This window comes from Podarcis filfolensis (genome assembly GCF_964270895.1).
Source record: "Podarcis filfolensis genome assembly, chromosome: 13".
In the NCBI taxonomy this organism is placed as follows: Eukaryota; Metazoa; Chordata; class Lepidosauria; order Squamata; family Lacertidae; genus Podarcis; species Podarcis filfolensis.
Genome location: NC_139615.1, coordinates 27354836 through 27371426, shown reverse-complemented (window position 1 = coordinate 27371426; position 16591 = coordinate 27354836). Strand labels below are relative to the sequence as shown.

The following is a 16591-nucleotide window of genomic DNA, read 5'->3' as shown; positions in this document are numbered from 1 at the left end:
TTTTCCATCTTGGTCCTAAGTGTGGCATATGTGTGGCTCTCAGACAGCACTGACCAGACCCAGGTTGGCTTAGTTTCAACAAGATGGTCGCTTCATGTTCTTCAGAGGACAGCTCAGTTGGTTAGAGCATGGTGCTGAGAGCACCAAGGTCACAGGTTTGATTTCCATAAGGGAGAGCTGCATATTCCTGCTTTGCAGGGGGTTGGATGAGACGATCCTCAGGGACCCTTCCAACTCTATGATTCTACATGTCTTCAGCCTGTATCCTGAATCCAAATGGGGCAGAGGTGAAGTTGGGGAGAAGTTGAATTGCTGGTCTCCATGACAGGTGGGCAAGCCTGTTCCATGTAGCCCTCTGTAGTGGGTTGCTGAATTAGCCAGGGCTGCAATGTCCTAGCAACTTGATTTTGCAGTTTTGAGAAGTGCAGCACTTGATTTCTGATGCAACAGAAGCGGTTGCTGGGGGAAAAGGATTTGCTGACATGAGAAACCACACGGACAGGAAAGTCCCACAAACTTTCCCAGAACCTTCAGGTTTCCCACTCTCCCAAATATTGACACTACTCAGCCTGCGCTGAACTTTCCGTTGGCTGAAGGAGCAGAAACTGGAGCACTCAGTCTGGGCATATCTACGCTACATACGTATATTGATGTTATATTCTGGATAACTATCCCGAGTCGCCCCGTTCACATATGATATTCCTTGGAGTGTGGATTCCTTTTTCTAGGCAAGTTGAAACACGTCGGTCTGCCCTCTTACCTACGACTGAGGCCTTGGAGAACGAAAAATACGCCAAGGTTTGGGCACCATTCCACTATCCAGACCTTGCCACCTCATCCCATCACACCATGTGCTAGCCAAATGAGAACAAGCTGCTACATGCTCTGAGCAGCTCCCCTGGAAAGGATCAAGGAACAGACTAAGCTTGATTAAGAGAAGGCAAGATTGGAGCAGTTAAGGCGGCATGAAAACAGCCCTTGTCTCCTCAAGTGGGGTAGGTGCCAAGACCCAGCTGGCTTTGCTCACTTCCTTGCAGAAGGCCGAGTGACGACTTGCAAGTGGCTCTCTGGCAACAACAATGTCTCTTTGCTATATGCACGGTCCCAGCTGGGAACTGGCCTGAAAAAACCAGTTTCCATACTAACGCAAAGTATTAGAAGGGAGTAGATTTTTCCTGTGTACTGAGAGCAGAGTCCGGGTGGGGTGGGGGAGAGTGGAGGGTTTAGGTGGAGGGGGAAATCAACCAAACACCCAGTGGACATACACAGTTGTACAAAGTCAATCATTTGACAGAAAGAAAACAAGGACGCCTGTCTTAGGAGAGATGAACAAGTGATTCATCGTCTGCTCGAGCAAAAGTCAGCCAGCCACATTGCATGCATGGGGTTGGATGCCATGCTCTGCTGCAGACATTTTAAGAAATATTAGCTTCAAAACATAAATTCCCCCCTCGTTTTCACATTTCAGGAGACAAATGTTTGTATACATTTCATGCCACACTTTCAAGTGCTGACAATTACAGGCAATTTCATGCCAGGAGAGGTGATTTGAATCTAGTTCTCAAATAAGGTGTGCATGATTGTACCAGACACAAGCAGCAGGCTTAGCTTTCAAGTTTAATATGTACATAATAGGAGTGTACAGGCAGCCACCATGATCTTAACTCAACCCATCAAAAACTTGGACTATTTATATGTAAGGATCTCTTACGCAGACTGTGAAGGGAGGTTGTAAATGATCCATCAGCCCTGTCAACTGTTGCTGATTGAGGGCCTCTCCAGTTTACCTGTTTGTAAGCATCCTGAGTTGCTTGAATAAAGCTTACCCAGAAGTTAGATTATATCCGATCTTTATTGAGCCGTTTACTGGGCCACAAGGAAGTTACACAACAAAGAGCATTGTCCTACATCCTGGTTTGTGGGTCGTTTACATACCTTTCCATCACTGTTTAAGGCATTTCCTCATCAATTTCCAAACAGTAAAAAGTTGATATTCTTTCCAAAAGCAGATTTATTGTACACAGGGTGACCGAGCCCTTTAATCCGTTTTAATTGCGTACACCTGAATTTCCGACATCGGCTTGAATTCCTCCCACAGAAAAAGTAGGGGCTGTCTTGGAAGCATAAGTGTTAAGTAGCCATTGAATTTCTTTCTGCAGGAAAAAACCCACAAAATCCCAGACCGCAGGAGTTTTAGCTGGCCTGCCTTTTGGCAGCAAGAGTTACTGTTTTAAGGGAGATGCAGAGACTGGGAGTATCCTAATCATAGCTGTCAACGTTTCCCTTTTTTTAAAAGGGAAATTCCCTTATTCCGAATAGGATTCCTCGCAAGAAAAGGGAAAAGTTGACAACTATGGTCCTAGTCCACCCATTGGGAGTCATTGGGAATTAAGCCTTTTACCTCCCGAACCCTGTCCTCCTGTCCATGAATCATGGCTCATGCACTTAGGGTTGATTTGCAAAAGATAAAATGCTTCCTGCCGTTATGAAACCCTTTCCTTCTGTCATGCTTGGCTGATGCAGTGAAGGAAAGAGCTGGCTTGCTCAGGGCTGGTGACCATTCCCCCCCCCCCTCCATAAAACACTCTTCAAACATCTCGTTTATTTACAAAGCTTTAATAGAGCAGAGAGGCACATGGAAAGGCATTGCCCAATACACAGGTGGCGGAGTAAGGGTCTAAGAGCATAGGGAGGGAGGGAGAGCAGTTTCAACTATACAAAATGATTTTAATTTGCAGGTTCCAGAGAGATGAATGGGGCATTGGGAAGGCAGGTGAAAGAGAGAGAGAGAGGGAGGGAGAGAGAGGGTGGTGGTGGTGGTGGTGGTGGTGACAGGGATTCAGAAGTGAATCAGTTGCAGATATCCCCTCCAGCTTATCAGTTCGAATTCAGCTGTGAGTTGTACATTTTCAAACTTGGATTTCTGGGAATCTAACAATGGTCTTCAGGCCAGCTACCTGGTTATTTTCACTGGTCTCACATACTAGTTTTAGATTTTCAGATCTGGATGGGTGAAAAAATGTTAAGAACCGCCATGCTGGATTACACCAAACGAGCAGCCCTGTGGACAACGACAGCTCTTATGCACACACACCCGAACCCCGGAACCTCACAAGCAAAGGCACAGTAAAGATAACCACCCTCTTGTCACTTGTGCCCAGCCTCTGGCCGTCAGAAAGATGATATATTCCTTCTGAATGTGGAGGTTTGGATACCAGCGACTGTGGCTCCCCCTCCCCCCACTTCCTTTTCCCTTGTGCTAAATAATTCACGGAACACAAACCAAACACTGCGAAATGAAAGACAAATCTGGAACAGAAAAGAGAAGATAGTTGTTAAAAGGAAATAGCCCAATCCATCTTGGTGAAAAAGGAGAGTTTTCCATCAATGGGACAGCTCCCGACTCTTCCTCTTCACTGCTTGCGCTAGGTGGTGGTGTGGATAGGGGGTGGGGAGGAACGGTTTTCGGCACTAAGAGCGCAGGGAGGTCTCTCTTCCCAGCTGGAGCGACTTAGTTCCATAACATGATCTACAGAAGGAGAGGAAAAACATAAGCATTTAGAGGGGGAAAGTTCTCGACGTGTAGGGCACCTGTACATGACAAAATTTCTCACCAGTTTCAAATCACTTTAAAGATGGTTTTCCCTCTGGCAGCCATCATTTGTGAAGGTGCTGACATTTCCATGTAAGAACCCCGTTGCTCTTTCCTATGGCTCCTATTCCCAGGGTTTCCTGCTGAATGGCTGTGACAGTCAAAACTGGTTCTAAACTAACTTTAAAAAAATAATCTTCCCTTGTTGAATCCAAAGCAAGAAGAAGAGGAGTTTGGATTTGATATCCCGCTTTATCACTACCCTAAGGAGTCTCAAAGTGGCTAACATTCTCCTTTCCCTTCCTGCCCCACAACAAACACTCTGTGAGGTGAGTGAGGCTGAGAGACTTCAGAGAAGTGTGACTAGCCCAAGGTCACCCAGCAACTGCATGTGGAGGAGCGGGGAAGCGAACACGGTTCACCAGATTACGAGTCCACCGCTCTTAACCACTACACCACACTGGCTCTCAAGGAGGGGATGAGATGGTTGTCACAGTTAGGGAATTATGAAGGCATCAGCTTCCATTCCACCCTTTATTAGTCGTGTGCAGGACTCCTTCTGTTTTGTGTTTGGCTTCGGATGAAGCCTACATTTTTCGTCTCACTGCCCACTGTGGTTGAACTTTTCATAATTGCAATATCATTATCAATGCAATGGAAAGCCAGTGCAAAGCGGATGGGGGAAACATGACTGATTACACAATAATTCTATATTGTTTGTAGGCTGAAAACAACAACAGTGAATAATGATCATATTCACTGGATTAATTTCTGTTCTGGACATGGGACATCACCCAGACCACATCACCACCACCACCACCAACAATTTGTTTTTTGCACCCTGTCCATCTGACTGCGCTGCTGGACAGATCAGGTATTTTGTCGGGTGCCTGGCAGATCAGCTGACTGCAGCCAGGCAAGGGGAGATGCTAGGCACCAAAGGTGGTACAAGGACATCTCCACCCAGTTGCAAAGGGCTGGTTGCCAGTCGCGAAACGTGAGTGGCGCCCGGCTAATTTCGAATGCAGACCAAGACCCTTGAAAATCAGGTAGTTCTAGACCAGCCAGCTAAGGCAACTTTTTAGCTATACAGTGGTACCTCTGGATGTGAACGGGATCTATTCCGGAGCCCCATTCACATCCTGAAGCAAACGCAACCCGTGTCTGCACGTGCGTGGGTTGCGATCTGCCACTTCCGCACATGCGCGTGATGTCATTTTGAGCGTCTGCACATGCGTGAGCGGCGAAACCTGGAAGTAACACGTTCCGTTACTTCCAGGTCGCCGTGGAGTGCAACCCGAAAATGCTGAACCTGAAGCATATTTAACCCGAGGTATGACTGTATAGGGAAGCTGAGGTCGAGGAAGCCATTTCTGCTGGCGGTGGGTTGGTGGAGGGCTCTGTAAGGCCCAAAAGAGATAAATACTCTTAGTCATAAATAGATCATTCACTTCCCAGCCATGATCTTAAACCAGAGGCAGTGTGGAATATACAATACAGAGCACTGGGCTTGGACCGGGGCAATCAGGGTTCAAATCACTACTCTGATGTGAAACTCACGGGGGGAGGGCAGGCTTGAGTCAGTCATTATCTTTCATGTCTCACATCACAGAGCATAATCTCATGTACCACAGCAGATTCTTGAACAGGTCCCAGTTTGAGCGATGGTGGTGACACAATATTAAACCAGCATTATACTTATCCTTTGCGTTGTAAAGTGAACTTAAAATAGTTCAGAGGAGGCCCAGAGATGGAAAGAAGATAAAGTCCCGACCAGAGAAGAATGGCAGATTAAGTTGATGGATTATGCCGAAATGGCAAAAATGACCAGAAGAATCAGAAATCAGGAAGACCAAAATTTTAGTAAGGGTGGGAGAAATTTATAATTTATCTTAAAAACCATTGTAAACAGCTAAAATCATTAGTAGGATTGGAATAACACTTGTAGTTCAGTGGTGAATTTTGGACATAATGGAGATGTAAAAGATTTGTATTATTATAAAAGATGCAGGAGGAAATGATTTACAATAGGACTCACTGAGGGGAGGAGGAAAATCCAGGAGAGTCTTTGGAATCTTTTTTTTTTTTGATGCTGGATATGTGATTGTAAAACTTTAATATGAAAAACCAAATAAATATTTTTTTTCTGCCCATGCACCAGCCTCTTACTCAGCCTTACTCAGGGTTCTTGTGAGGCAAACAGGCAAAACACAATTTTTTAAAAAAACCTTTTGCAACACTAGGAATGCAAGAACATGTTAAAAGCCCAGGACTAAGCTAGGCACTGTGCTGATTAGCAACCACCAGAGACAGAGCTCCTTTGTTCAGGTACATTACCTGATAATGGCGGGTCTCCCTGCTCCGGTCCCACCTCTGTCTCCTGGTTCTGCTGGTCCTGGGCTTCGCCCTCAGCACCTTCTGGTTGCTCAGATTCATTGGGGACTTCCTCTACGGATCCAGCAAAGGATACTTTCTGCCCACCTGACGGGAACAAGCGTCACACTGACGAGCAAGAAGTGACAAAACATCTTTTGCCCTGCAAGCATCCTTTACAGCAGGGATGGCTAACCCTCAGCTTGTGGCCTGAAGGCACCACCGCCACATTGGCGGACGTGGCCAAAAAATAGTTGGAAGAGCAGAGAGAGAGAGAGTGATTCTCCTCTCCACAGCAGCACTCGGATGTTTCCCTGATGCTCAGCCCAGTACTACTGGAGCCTTGGCCTAACAGCTTTGGCCAGATCAGGTGCGGGAGAATTGTTTGGAGGCTGAATGTTATGTACTGAAGTTCTCACCGTGGGCCAGCAGGGGATAGTTATGTAGATAGTTATGCAAATAAGGGATCGAAAGTGACATTCAGTGATTGGATAGTTTTAGAAAATTGCTACAGTTACGTTGTACTGGAGCTCTATATAAGCAGGCTGACTGAACCCTTCGGTTCAGTTCTGTTCTGGCCTGTGAATAAACAAGAGCTGTTTGAAGAATCGCTGTGTCGTCTGATATGTTCACCCACAACTTAACACTGAACACATAGCTATAGGCTACAGAGACCAGACGAGGGCATCCACACATCACTGCAAGTTAATTCTGGGATCAAATGCCCCTTCCATTTAAGAGAAAGGGAACTTAAAAATTACTTGTGTGCCATGGAAAAACGTGGAAATTCTAAGGAGCCTCAGTTTCAATACATCCCATATTGTTTAGAGCCCCATATAGATACACCAGCACAGGTACCTTAACTTGCAATTTCCATCCTTTCTGGTGTAGAAGACACTCAGTAATTATGTTAAAGATTTAAACCAGTGGTGGACCTTTGGGTCTGACACTTCAGCAGTGCCCTGTACAACATCAAAATTTGGCACCTCCTGCCTCTTGCCTTCCATTCTAAATCATTGTTGCAGTGCCCCCTGTGGCCCCCCAAGGCTCTGCACCCAGTGTTACCAAACTGGTTGCATCCCCCCCCTGCTTAAACTGAAGGGTTAAAAAAAGTCTAGAATTTATTTTGTTTATTGAAAAGAACATTCACTAAGACAGAATAGCTTGCAATAACCATATAAAGTGCCTTAATAATAGTAATAATAATAGTAATAGTAATAATTATTATTATTTATTATGTATACCCCGCCCATCTGGCTGGGTTTCCACAGCCACTCTGGGCGGCTTCCAACAGAATATTAAAATACAGTAATCCATAAAACATAAAAAGCTTCCCTAAACAGGGCTTCCTTCAGATGTCTTCTAAAAGTCTTTAGAACACATATCCCCCCCCCCCAGGAATCATGGAAACTGTATTTTGTTGAGGGTGCTGGGAACTGTAGCTCTGTGAGGGCAAACTACGGTTCCCAGGGTTCTTTGAGGGAAAGCCACGTGCTTTAAATGTATGGGGCCCAAATCCACTGCTGAGATCACAGATTGCAAACAGGGCAGAGATCTCAAAAGAAGTTGCAGCGGGAATCACCGGGGGTGGGGGGGAGCCAGAGACTGCAAATCCCATCGAGTCATGGCAGCTTCCCTTTGTCTAACACACACTCTCCTCTCACACACATATGCAGCAGAAATTCACTCACAAACGCACCCAGACTCGCGCTGAAGCATTTTGAACACACCAAAACAAGCACAGCGGCTCCATTCCTCCCACCCACCGTCTTCCACAGCAGCCTCCTCCTCAGCGATGGCCATTTTTCTTCTGGGAAGCAAGCTCCCTCTGGGAAGACCCAGCGTTTGGCACTAAGCAATGTTTTGAACAACTCACTCTTAGTTAAATGACTGATTAGAATGGGAATTCTGAAACCTCACGGTTCCAGATTTATACACAGCAGATTTTGACCAGCAGAAGGGAGATCCTTGAAACAGGCACAAGTTTTCAACATAATGGAAACAGCCCCAAATGGGTAAATGTAAGGTATGCTCTAACTGTTAAAAATAATAATAATAATAATAATAATGGCAGGGAACATGGGATGCCTGAACCTGAACGCAAAATGTGTGAACTGCTCTAATTCAGCCATTCTTCTCCAGGATTTTCTGAAATTTCACCCTATTATGCTGCCCTCAACCCACCCAAGGCATATTCTTTATGCCAAATTTCACGCGGATAGGACAAAACTTCGTTTCATGAAGCTTTGCCGTGACAGAATGGAAAAAAAGTCAACTGCCTTCACTGTTAAGTCATGTATGTATATAATATTTAACCTGCTTGCTGATCAAACAGCTTTAATAGTCTCTGTGTTTGAAGGCTCTCTATGCAACTGAGAAGCCTTACACATTGCAGTAGAGAGGGCAATCTCTGTCTTTCACAGACTGATCTCTGAAGACCGGAGCAGGCCACTTCAAATGGCTTGGTGGGCCTCATCCTGCCCATTGTCCACCATCCCCAGTAGTATCCTAGAGGAGAGCACTAGGATCCAGCGGGGACACGCCACAAGCCTACAAAACTCTTCTTCCCCAAGTATATAAGCAACGAAACCTTGATGTTCAGGGCTTTCAGCTATCCCTGACAGTTAACTCTTGGCCACTATATGGTGCAGCAGAGGATTCTGGGAAAGGGAAAAAAGGGCTCGTCTCTAAGCCTTCAACAATGGTACAAGGTTCCTGTTCAAAGGGGCTGTTGTGGAGAAGGGACACGCCACAACATTTTATTGAGATTCCTCTTCTGTACTCACAGAATATGTACAGATCTGCCTATGATTCTGTTTCCATGGAGACAGTGGCTGGAGAAGGACAAGAGTTCCTACAGGCATCTGACAGTGATAAGGCAGAGAGAGAGAGTTGCCCACCACTGCCATTGTTCGCAGCTTTCAAAAGTTTTTTTTTTTAAGAGCATCAGAATCCTGCATAATCTTCTCGTGCCTAGCCAGCTGTGCCCGCTTCTTGAGCTATCTGATTTGGCCATGGCGATGCACGACTTCAGTTACATGCCATTTGGATTACTGTAACGCGCTCTTTGTGGGGCAGCCTTTGGAAAGTGCTCAGAAACTTCAGCTGGCTCAAAGAGCTGCAGCTGGATTGTTTACCTGGGCTTGTCGTACGGAGCGTCCGACTCCCTTGCGACAACAGCTCCACCGGCTACCCGTCGGTTTCCAGGCACAATTCAAAACGCTGGTTGTGACTCATAAAGCCCTACACAGCTTCAGTCCAAGCTATCTGAAGGACTCTATTCCCTCAGACAAACCTGGCTGGGTTTTGAGATCTTCAGGGGAGACCCTTCTCTTGCTCCTGCCACCTCACAGGGGCGCTTGGCAGAGACGTGGGAGACGGCCTTCTTGGTGGCGGCTCCCAGGCTTTGGAACTCACTTCCTAGAGAAACTAGACTGGCTCCCTCCTTGTTGTTCTTCTGCCAGCAGGTGAAGACTTTCTTGTTCCAACAGGCTTTGGGGATCTGACTGCTTTGAATGAAAGGGCTGGTGCTGTGCTGTTTTTATTGTAATTATTCGTATGGTTTTAACAGGTTTTATATATTATATAGTTTTAATATATCAATGTTTAATTGTTTTTTAATGATTTCCCCCCTATGCTTTTAGTGGTTCTTATTTTTATCTGTAAGCTATTTTGAGTTCTGTCAGGGAAAAAGGTGGGGTGGAACAACAACAACAACAAAGTATGCACCCCGTGGGCAATGCTGCTGCTGCCATGCCATCTTTAACTCTCAAAAGCTTTTTGCCTTCACCCATATAACCTGAGTGATAAATCCCACCTAAGCCCTGCAGTTGTCGCACAAACATTTACCTTTCCGTTTCTGTGATTTGGAGAGTGCAGGATAGATGGGATGCTCAGATTCTTTGGGCTTGTTTTCCAAGACTTCTCAGGCAGCCGTGATGGTGATTGAAGAGGAAAAAGGAGAGAGAAAATGTCACTACCTACAAATGCCCCATTGTGTGTGTTTGAGTTTGTATGTTGTCTCCTCTGCCTGTGTGCTTCTTTCGCTAGTCTGAAGACCATGTACGTGTGTGTTCCAATTAAACATGATGCGGCCTTCTTGTTATGTCTTGGATTATATCTGGACGCATCCAGCAGCAACGTTATCAGGCAGGATAACAGAGGCTGCAGCATCTTTGTGATTCAGCTGGTTTTATAGCAACACAATCTTCTCCCAGGGTGCTTCCAGATATACATTTATTGTGGGATCAGTGCTCCTCACACATGCAAGTTGTTGGTTGTTGGTTTTTTTTTGCAGCAATCTCTCAACAATCTTTCGCAGTATTAAGCCCGTATCTGGAAGGACCATAAGCAACAGCCAGCGTTGCCAAATGCACACCGAACAGTGAGAAGGTGGCACACGCACACACAAACATATGGACCAATGAACAATCTGGGAGCACTTGATATTGTAGCTTTGCAGAAGCTAAGGTCAGTGCTGTGATGGAGCCCCATGCGCGCTGCTCTGTGCTTTCAAAGAAAAAGCAGGCGGTCGATGTCAAAAACACCGAGAGTATATGCACAGATCATTTAGTGATGGAGGGGGGAAAGCAAATTATTAAGAGCCAAGGATAACAGAAGTAAATTAACATGTCACGCCCACACAATTCCCAGTGAATGCAATACATGTGTGGAAAGCAGCAATCTAGCATTCTATCAAAGTGCTGACATCTAAGATGCGGATCAGAAGGAGATATATTTGGACACATAATACAGCTCCAGCCAGACTGTACCACTTTCAGAGTACAGATGGGAAATGCATGTAAGAGTACTACCATATATAGTCATGGAGAAGTGGATGTCACATTTTTCTATGTGGGTTTGGGATTTTTTTGGGGGGTATGGTGAAACATTCAAGCACACCATTCCTGAGTTGCATCTAAGGGGTGTATAATCTCGGGATAGATATATCCGCTGATTGAGCGGCTCAGCTCTTCGACATTCTTCTCCCTTGCCACTCCTGCTGGGCTCCTGTCCCTATGAACCTGGGACTAATAACACCCAAGAGATCTCCTCTCTTCCCTGCCTCAGCTATCTGTGTCAGCTGGGAGCTGAGTGGTAGAGAAAGTGGCAGGGCGGTATGAAGGTAGATGGAGACTACGGGGGGTATGATGAATACGTGTGTGGCGCAGTGCTGCTTCTGGTGTGGAGAGATAAACCCAGGAAAAGCGTCCCATCCTTCTCACACCATGGCACAAAGGCGTGCCAATTTTTCGGCCCTTCCTCCTCACCTCGCCCTCACTCTGGACGTTTTGCGTACTTGGGTCGCGTGCAATGTTGTCATTTCTACTGTGGCTATTGTGGTAAAGAGATTTTTTTTTGGGGGGGGAGAATACCAATACAGGTCCTTGCCAAGGGCACAAGGGACCCTAGGTATGCCTCTGCATAGAATGCTATATACATCTTGCGTATTCAATTTGTAAGTTTAAAACACTTGATGTAGATTTGGCACCTCCTGAATTTCCCTTGTAAGACTGGCAGGCATTCCTTGCATGTTCCAAGTTATGAAAAGGTTGATAAAATAATTGGTTAAAACCAATTGAAAATTGGTTAAAATTGTGTGAGCCAACTTCCTGACCTGACGCCATCTTTACCGGAAGTCTCCTTGCTTGTTTGCTATTTAACCAGAGCTCTCATAAGTTCCGATTAAGGCAAAATTAAGAAAAAAAAAGATGGGCAGAGCCTCCTGTAACTTTCACAATAGTCTGCAAGACTATTTGGCACATGCAGTTTATCATGAAAGGGTAAGAGAATCCCTCTTTTGCACAACTGCAAAGCCCACAGAGCTGTTTGACTTTGGACAGCTCCAGTGCTGATTGCTCTGATTATGTAACTCTCGGATAGAGTGCTAGGATGCAGATCTGACATGAGAGGAAGCTGTTTTCTTACCAGTGCATTGCCTGAGCAAGGCTGCCTTGGAAGCTGGGCCCAACTGGGATGCTGTGATAGACAATAAAGAAATATGAGTTGGGAAAGGAAGACATGGTTAAAACATCTTTTTCTTTTTCCTTTTACTAACTTATTTATTGATACTGCTTCATTGATATACAAAAACACAAATCCATTACAAAGTATCTTTTTTATAATATACTAAGATAAAATAGCTACTTAGCAAAAAAAAAAAAAGAACAAAGTCAGAAAGAATAAAAGACAAGAACAGGAGAGAACGGAAGAAAAGATAAAGGGAAAGAAAGGAAAAACTAAAGAAAGACAGAAATGAGTCAAAGGACTTCCAGGTCTCTGTCCTGCAGCAACATATAATATCCATTCCTTAAAATCCAACCATTCTATCATCGACAAACCAGTCTTTTTTCAATCTTCAAATCCAGATATTACAAGTTCACTTTCTTTTCTCGCACAAAAAGCCCATATGAAATTTCCGGTGCTTAACAGATGCCAGTAATGATTTTTCTCTAATTAAACATGTTAACTTTGCCATCTCAGCCAGACCCAAAAACACCATTGCCTTTTCAATGCCCTGTACACACTGCTGGTGCTACATGAAAAAATAATTGTGCGGCAGCATTTTGAAAAGAAAAGAAAAAAGAAACCAAGTTTCCAGTCCCTGTAGTTGCCCAGACTGATGCTGTCAACACATCACTGGCACAGAACACGGTGGTTCTTTCCCCCTTTATTCAGGTTGCAGCTGGTTTGGGCAGGGGGAACGTATCCAGCACAGTATTTCACAAGGAGGAAATATGAATTGTGGCTAATGTTATATGTACGCCAGTTCCCAAACTTGCGATGGGAGCCCACTAGACGCAGAGTAAATGTGTGTGTGTGTACACAGCCTGAGAGCCAGCGTGTGATCACAAAGCTCCCGCTAGGATCTTATAAACCCCAGCCACATCCACGTACCAACTTGGCACCGTCCTCCTCTCCGCTTTCCCCCTGCCCTCCCTCTGCAGTTTGAAAGAGGCTCCATGTGGCCACAATTTCGTGATGATCTGAAATCCACAGAAGCCTGCTTTTTTAAAAACTGCCGGACACCTAGCAACTACCCTCCCCAAACTCCAGACCTTTTGCTCTGATATAGCAAGAGGGAGTGAATTTGTGGACAGAAGGGGCTGGAGGCGGGAGAGAGAAAGATGCCTTGTATAGATGCCACCTCTCCCATCTCACAGCTCTTTCCTGCTGAGGAAGATGGTTTCCTAGGAGACTAGCAGCTTCTCCCCATACTGGGGGTAAGGAGCTTGTGTGTGTGTGTGTGTGTGTGAGAGAGAGAGAGAGAGAGAGAGAGAGAGAGAGTTAGGAGGGTAGGAGGAGGAGGAACCATTTACAGGTTTCTCCCTGACAGCAGAGGTGCTAAATGAAGGGAAATGTATTCAGTACATGCAGTGAACCCCCCAGTGAGTGGGATACATGGCGAACAGCGGGAGAAAGCCCTTTAAATAGAAGAGCATCGCCATGGAAACAGCCCACCTGCTTGAGAACGACTTGACCTCCACAACCAGCCCCTCCCTGCTCTCCAGAGCACCCTTTGAGCTATCACCTCAGGCTGAAGCGAATGCATTTTATGGGGGGGCGGCGCAGCGGAAATGGGGAAAAGTCAGGGGAAGGAATTCTATCTTTCAACCAAGACTTGGGAGTAGGGGAGGATAAATTCCAAAGCGGAGAATTATAATTTGATTTTTTTTTTTGACGTGGAGTGAAAAGAAATGTCTGAAACAATAGTTCGGAATTTAGTAAAATTATAAGGTTGCCAAAACTTGCAAAACTTTTTTTTTTTTAAAAAAATAGCAGTGCCATTATGATAGCAGAAGCCAGTTTCTTGATTAAGAACTTCCAAGGGGACCAGCCGTGTTTAGACTGTTGCAGCAAAAAGCAACAAGCCAAGAGCCCCGAAGGCTGCAGAATTCAGTATGGCATAAGCCTTCAAGCAAATGCCACAATAAATGCATTAGTCTTTAAGGTGACACAAGACTCTTTGGTGTTTCTGATTAAGAACAGCGCTGCTTCACTGGATTAGACATGGCGTATCTGCAGCAGCAGATAGCCAGATGTCCCTGAGAAGTCAAAAGTAGGCAACTGAGCGGCTGGGCCATCGCTTGCTATTTCCCCCCAACAACCTGCAGAGGTATACAGTGGTACCTCGGGTTACATACGCTTCAGGTTACATACACTTCAGGTTACAGACTCCACTAACCCAGAAATAGTACCTTGGGTTAAGAACTTTGCTTCAGGATGAGAACAGAAATTGTGCTCCGACGGTGCGGCAGCAGCAGGAGGCCCCATTAGCTAAAGTGGTGCTTCAGGTTAAGAACAGTTTCAGGTTAAGAACGGACCTCTGGAATGAAGTACTTAACCCGAGGTACCACTGTACTGCTTTGAATTGTGGAGGTTCCATTTGGCTTGTCATGGCTACTAGACCTGCCCCCTAGGAATATATCCTATCCTTTTAAGAGCAACCAACAGTGAAGGCAAGCGCTAAACGATTTGGCAATGAATGGAAGAACTATGCATTTCGTGAAGAAAGATTCGAGGGCAGGATTTAGAAGAGGCAGGCAGCATGCATGCAGCTCTCAGTTCCACAAAAAGCCAAGTTTTGGGTTGAAGAAACCCAAATGATGAATTTCAAATTCACTTTGCAGATGATGGCCTTGATCCAGGTAAATGAGTCATGGCTGAACAGCGGAACCCAAGTGAGTCATGGCTAATTCATTCCCCCAGTTGCAGGGGGGACTGCGATGACTAACCTCAGATGTATTGGGGACGATGTATATTTTCAGGTCTGTGCTGGTTATCTTTGCATATTTAATTCTGTGTGCAAATTTAGGTTTTTAACAAACTGGGAAATGCTTGGCAAGGAGCGGGCGGGAGGCAAAGTCATAGGGGATGGGTCCACACTTGCACCCATAAGGCTAGGCAGTTAAGATCTAGACTTGGATTACAAGTAGACAGTAGGAGCAGGACTGGATTCTGGGGAGATGGAGCAACGTAAATTTAAGCTTACAGTAGATTCTCCCTATATATTGAAGTGGGCTCTCCTGCTGCAACCACAAAGGCAAGAAGTTTGCTAGAGAGAGGAGAGGAGAGGAGAGGAGAGGAGAGGAGAGGAGAGGAGAGGAGAGGAGAGGAAAACATGGAAGCTGGAGTGGTCAGCTCATCCCGCTCTGTATCCCAGCAGCATTGACATCCATGTTTGTTGCAGATGAAAGCTGGGCTGCTTCCTGTTGCCAGTAGCAATGCAGGCAGAGAGTGGGGAAGTATTCATCTATTTTAGGCTTGGAAAACGATTTGTTATTAAGCTGGCCCTGCCATACTCCACTTGCGGGCTTCCCGGAAGCATGTGGCTCGAAACAGGATGTTTCGGAACAGCCTTCAGTCTGAAGGGCTGTTTATATATATTTACATTTCCTATGGAACATAATCTAGGCATATCCTTTTCTCTGCTGTGGTTTCGGATGAATGATTAAACTTTCCTTTCCTTTGCTATGGTGCTTAGACTCAAGGCAGCGCAAAACAATTTTCTGCAATTCCCAGAAAATACTCTCCCCTGGTTTTGGTGTGGGCTCCTACAGTGTAATGTGTTTTATTATTCCTTTCCCCTTTTCCTTCCCTTCCCTATCCATTCATACTATACTGACCCAAAAGGGCAAATGCAACATCAGTGTTACGATGGTGCTACGCAGGTAATAACGTTAATAAACCAACACAATGGCTTCAGAACAAATTGACGTGTGACTCATCCACTGTAGGAGCTACCTAGAAGCTGCCAGGCCCAGCCATGCCAAGCGCAAGATGGGCATTCTCTGCTGCCCCCTGCTGGCAGCACAGTCTCCCTCCCCCGCCTCTCGTGTGTCTGCTTGCTATTGTCATTGCTTACCCCCGGGCTTGCAAAGGCCGGGCATCTCCCTCACGGTGTCATCTGAATCCTGAGCTTCTTCCTCCTCCTCCTCCTCGTCCTCATCTTCCTCATCCTCCTCAACATCCTCAGGGTAGTCGTCATCCATCCAGGAACTGTTGGATTCCAAATGGCTTTGCGCTAGGCGCTGCACAGCTGTCAAAGATTGAAAATTCGGCAGGTGAGATTTGCTTAGGAGCGCTCAAAGAGAAATTGGAGTTTGGAACTGGAGAACCTTGAATAATGAATTTAACTTCACTGACACCTTGTGAGTTACTGCTGTCTTGCTCCTGACTCCCATCTTGAAGCAGCCCTGCATTAGACTCACAACTTCAGCTAAGGGAGATCCTCTGGGTACATCAACCTCTTTCCCCTAGTCCTCAGTTATCATCCTCTTTCCTTCCTCTTGATCCTTACAACGTCCTCTGGCAAGACTCAGCCCATCCAGATTCCAAACCCTGCATGTTTCTTTATTCCTCTCCCCCTCTTGCCCTTTGCCTCTCAGGTCTGCTGCTGTGTTTAGCAACTCTGGAAGATTTCCATCCACTCAAAGCAACCTTCTCCTGCTATCACTATAAGGAGGCCTTGAAATAGCCTATCAATAGTGAGCACCTGAAAAAACAGACTGAGCAGGCTCACAGCAGGTACCTAGCCACAGTCTCTCCCACCCCAGTGAGATGTATTTTCTATTGAAGGTATATTTTATATATGTATTAGCACGTGCAAATCCATGTACTTGTTCT

The 16591-nt window shown here is 45.6% G+C and overlaps 1 protein-coding gene across 1 annotated transcript in view; it reads right to left on the bottom strand.

Annotated features, from left to right (window-relative positions):
- Positions 1–2600: 2600 nt before the first annotated feature.
- Positions 2601–16591, bottom strand: part of PPP1R1B (protein phosphatase 1 regulatory inhibitor subunit 1B) — a 48461-nt gene continuing 34470 nt past the window's right edge. The window contains exons 5-9 of the mRNA XM_083583560.1: positions 15831–16004; positions 11894–11944; positions 9815–9886; positions 5930–6073; positions 2601–3529 (exon numbers count right to left, since the gene is read on the bottom strand). Coding sequence (XP_083439686.1) covers positions 3426–3529; positions 5930–6073; positions 9815–9886; positions 11894–11944; positions 15831–16004 — 545 coding nt within the window. The 3' untranslated portion in view covers positions 2601–3425. The remainder of the gene's footprint in view (positions 3530–5929; positions 6074–9814; positions 9887–11893; positions 11945–15830; positions 16005–16591) is intronic.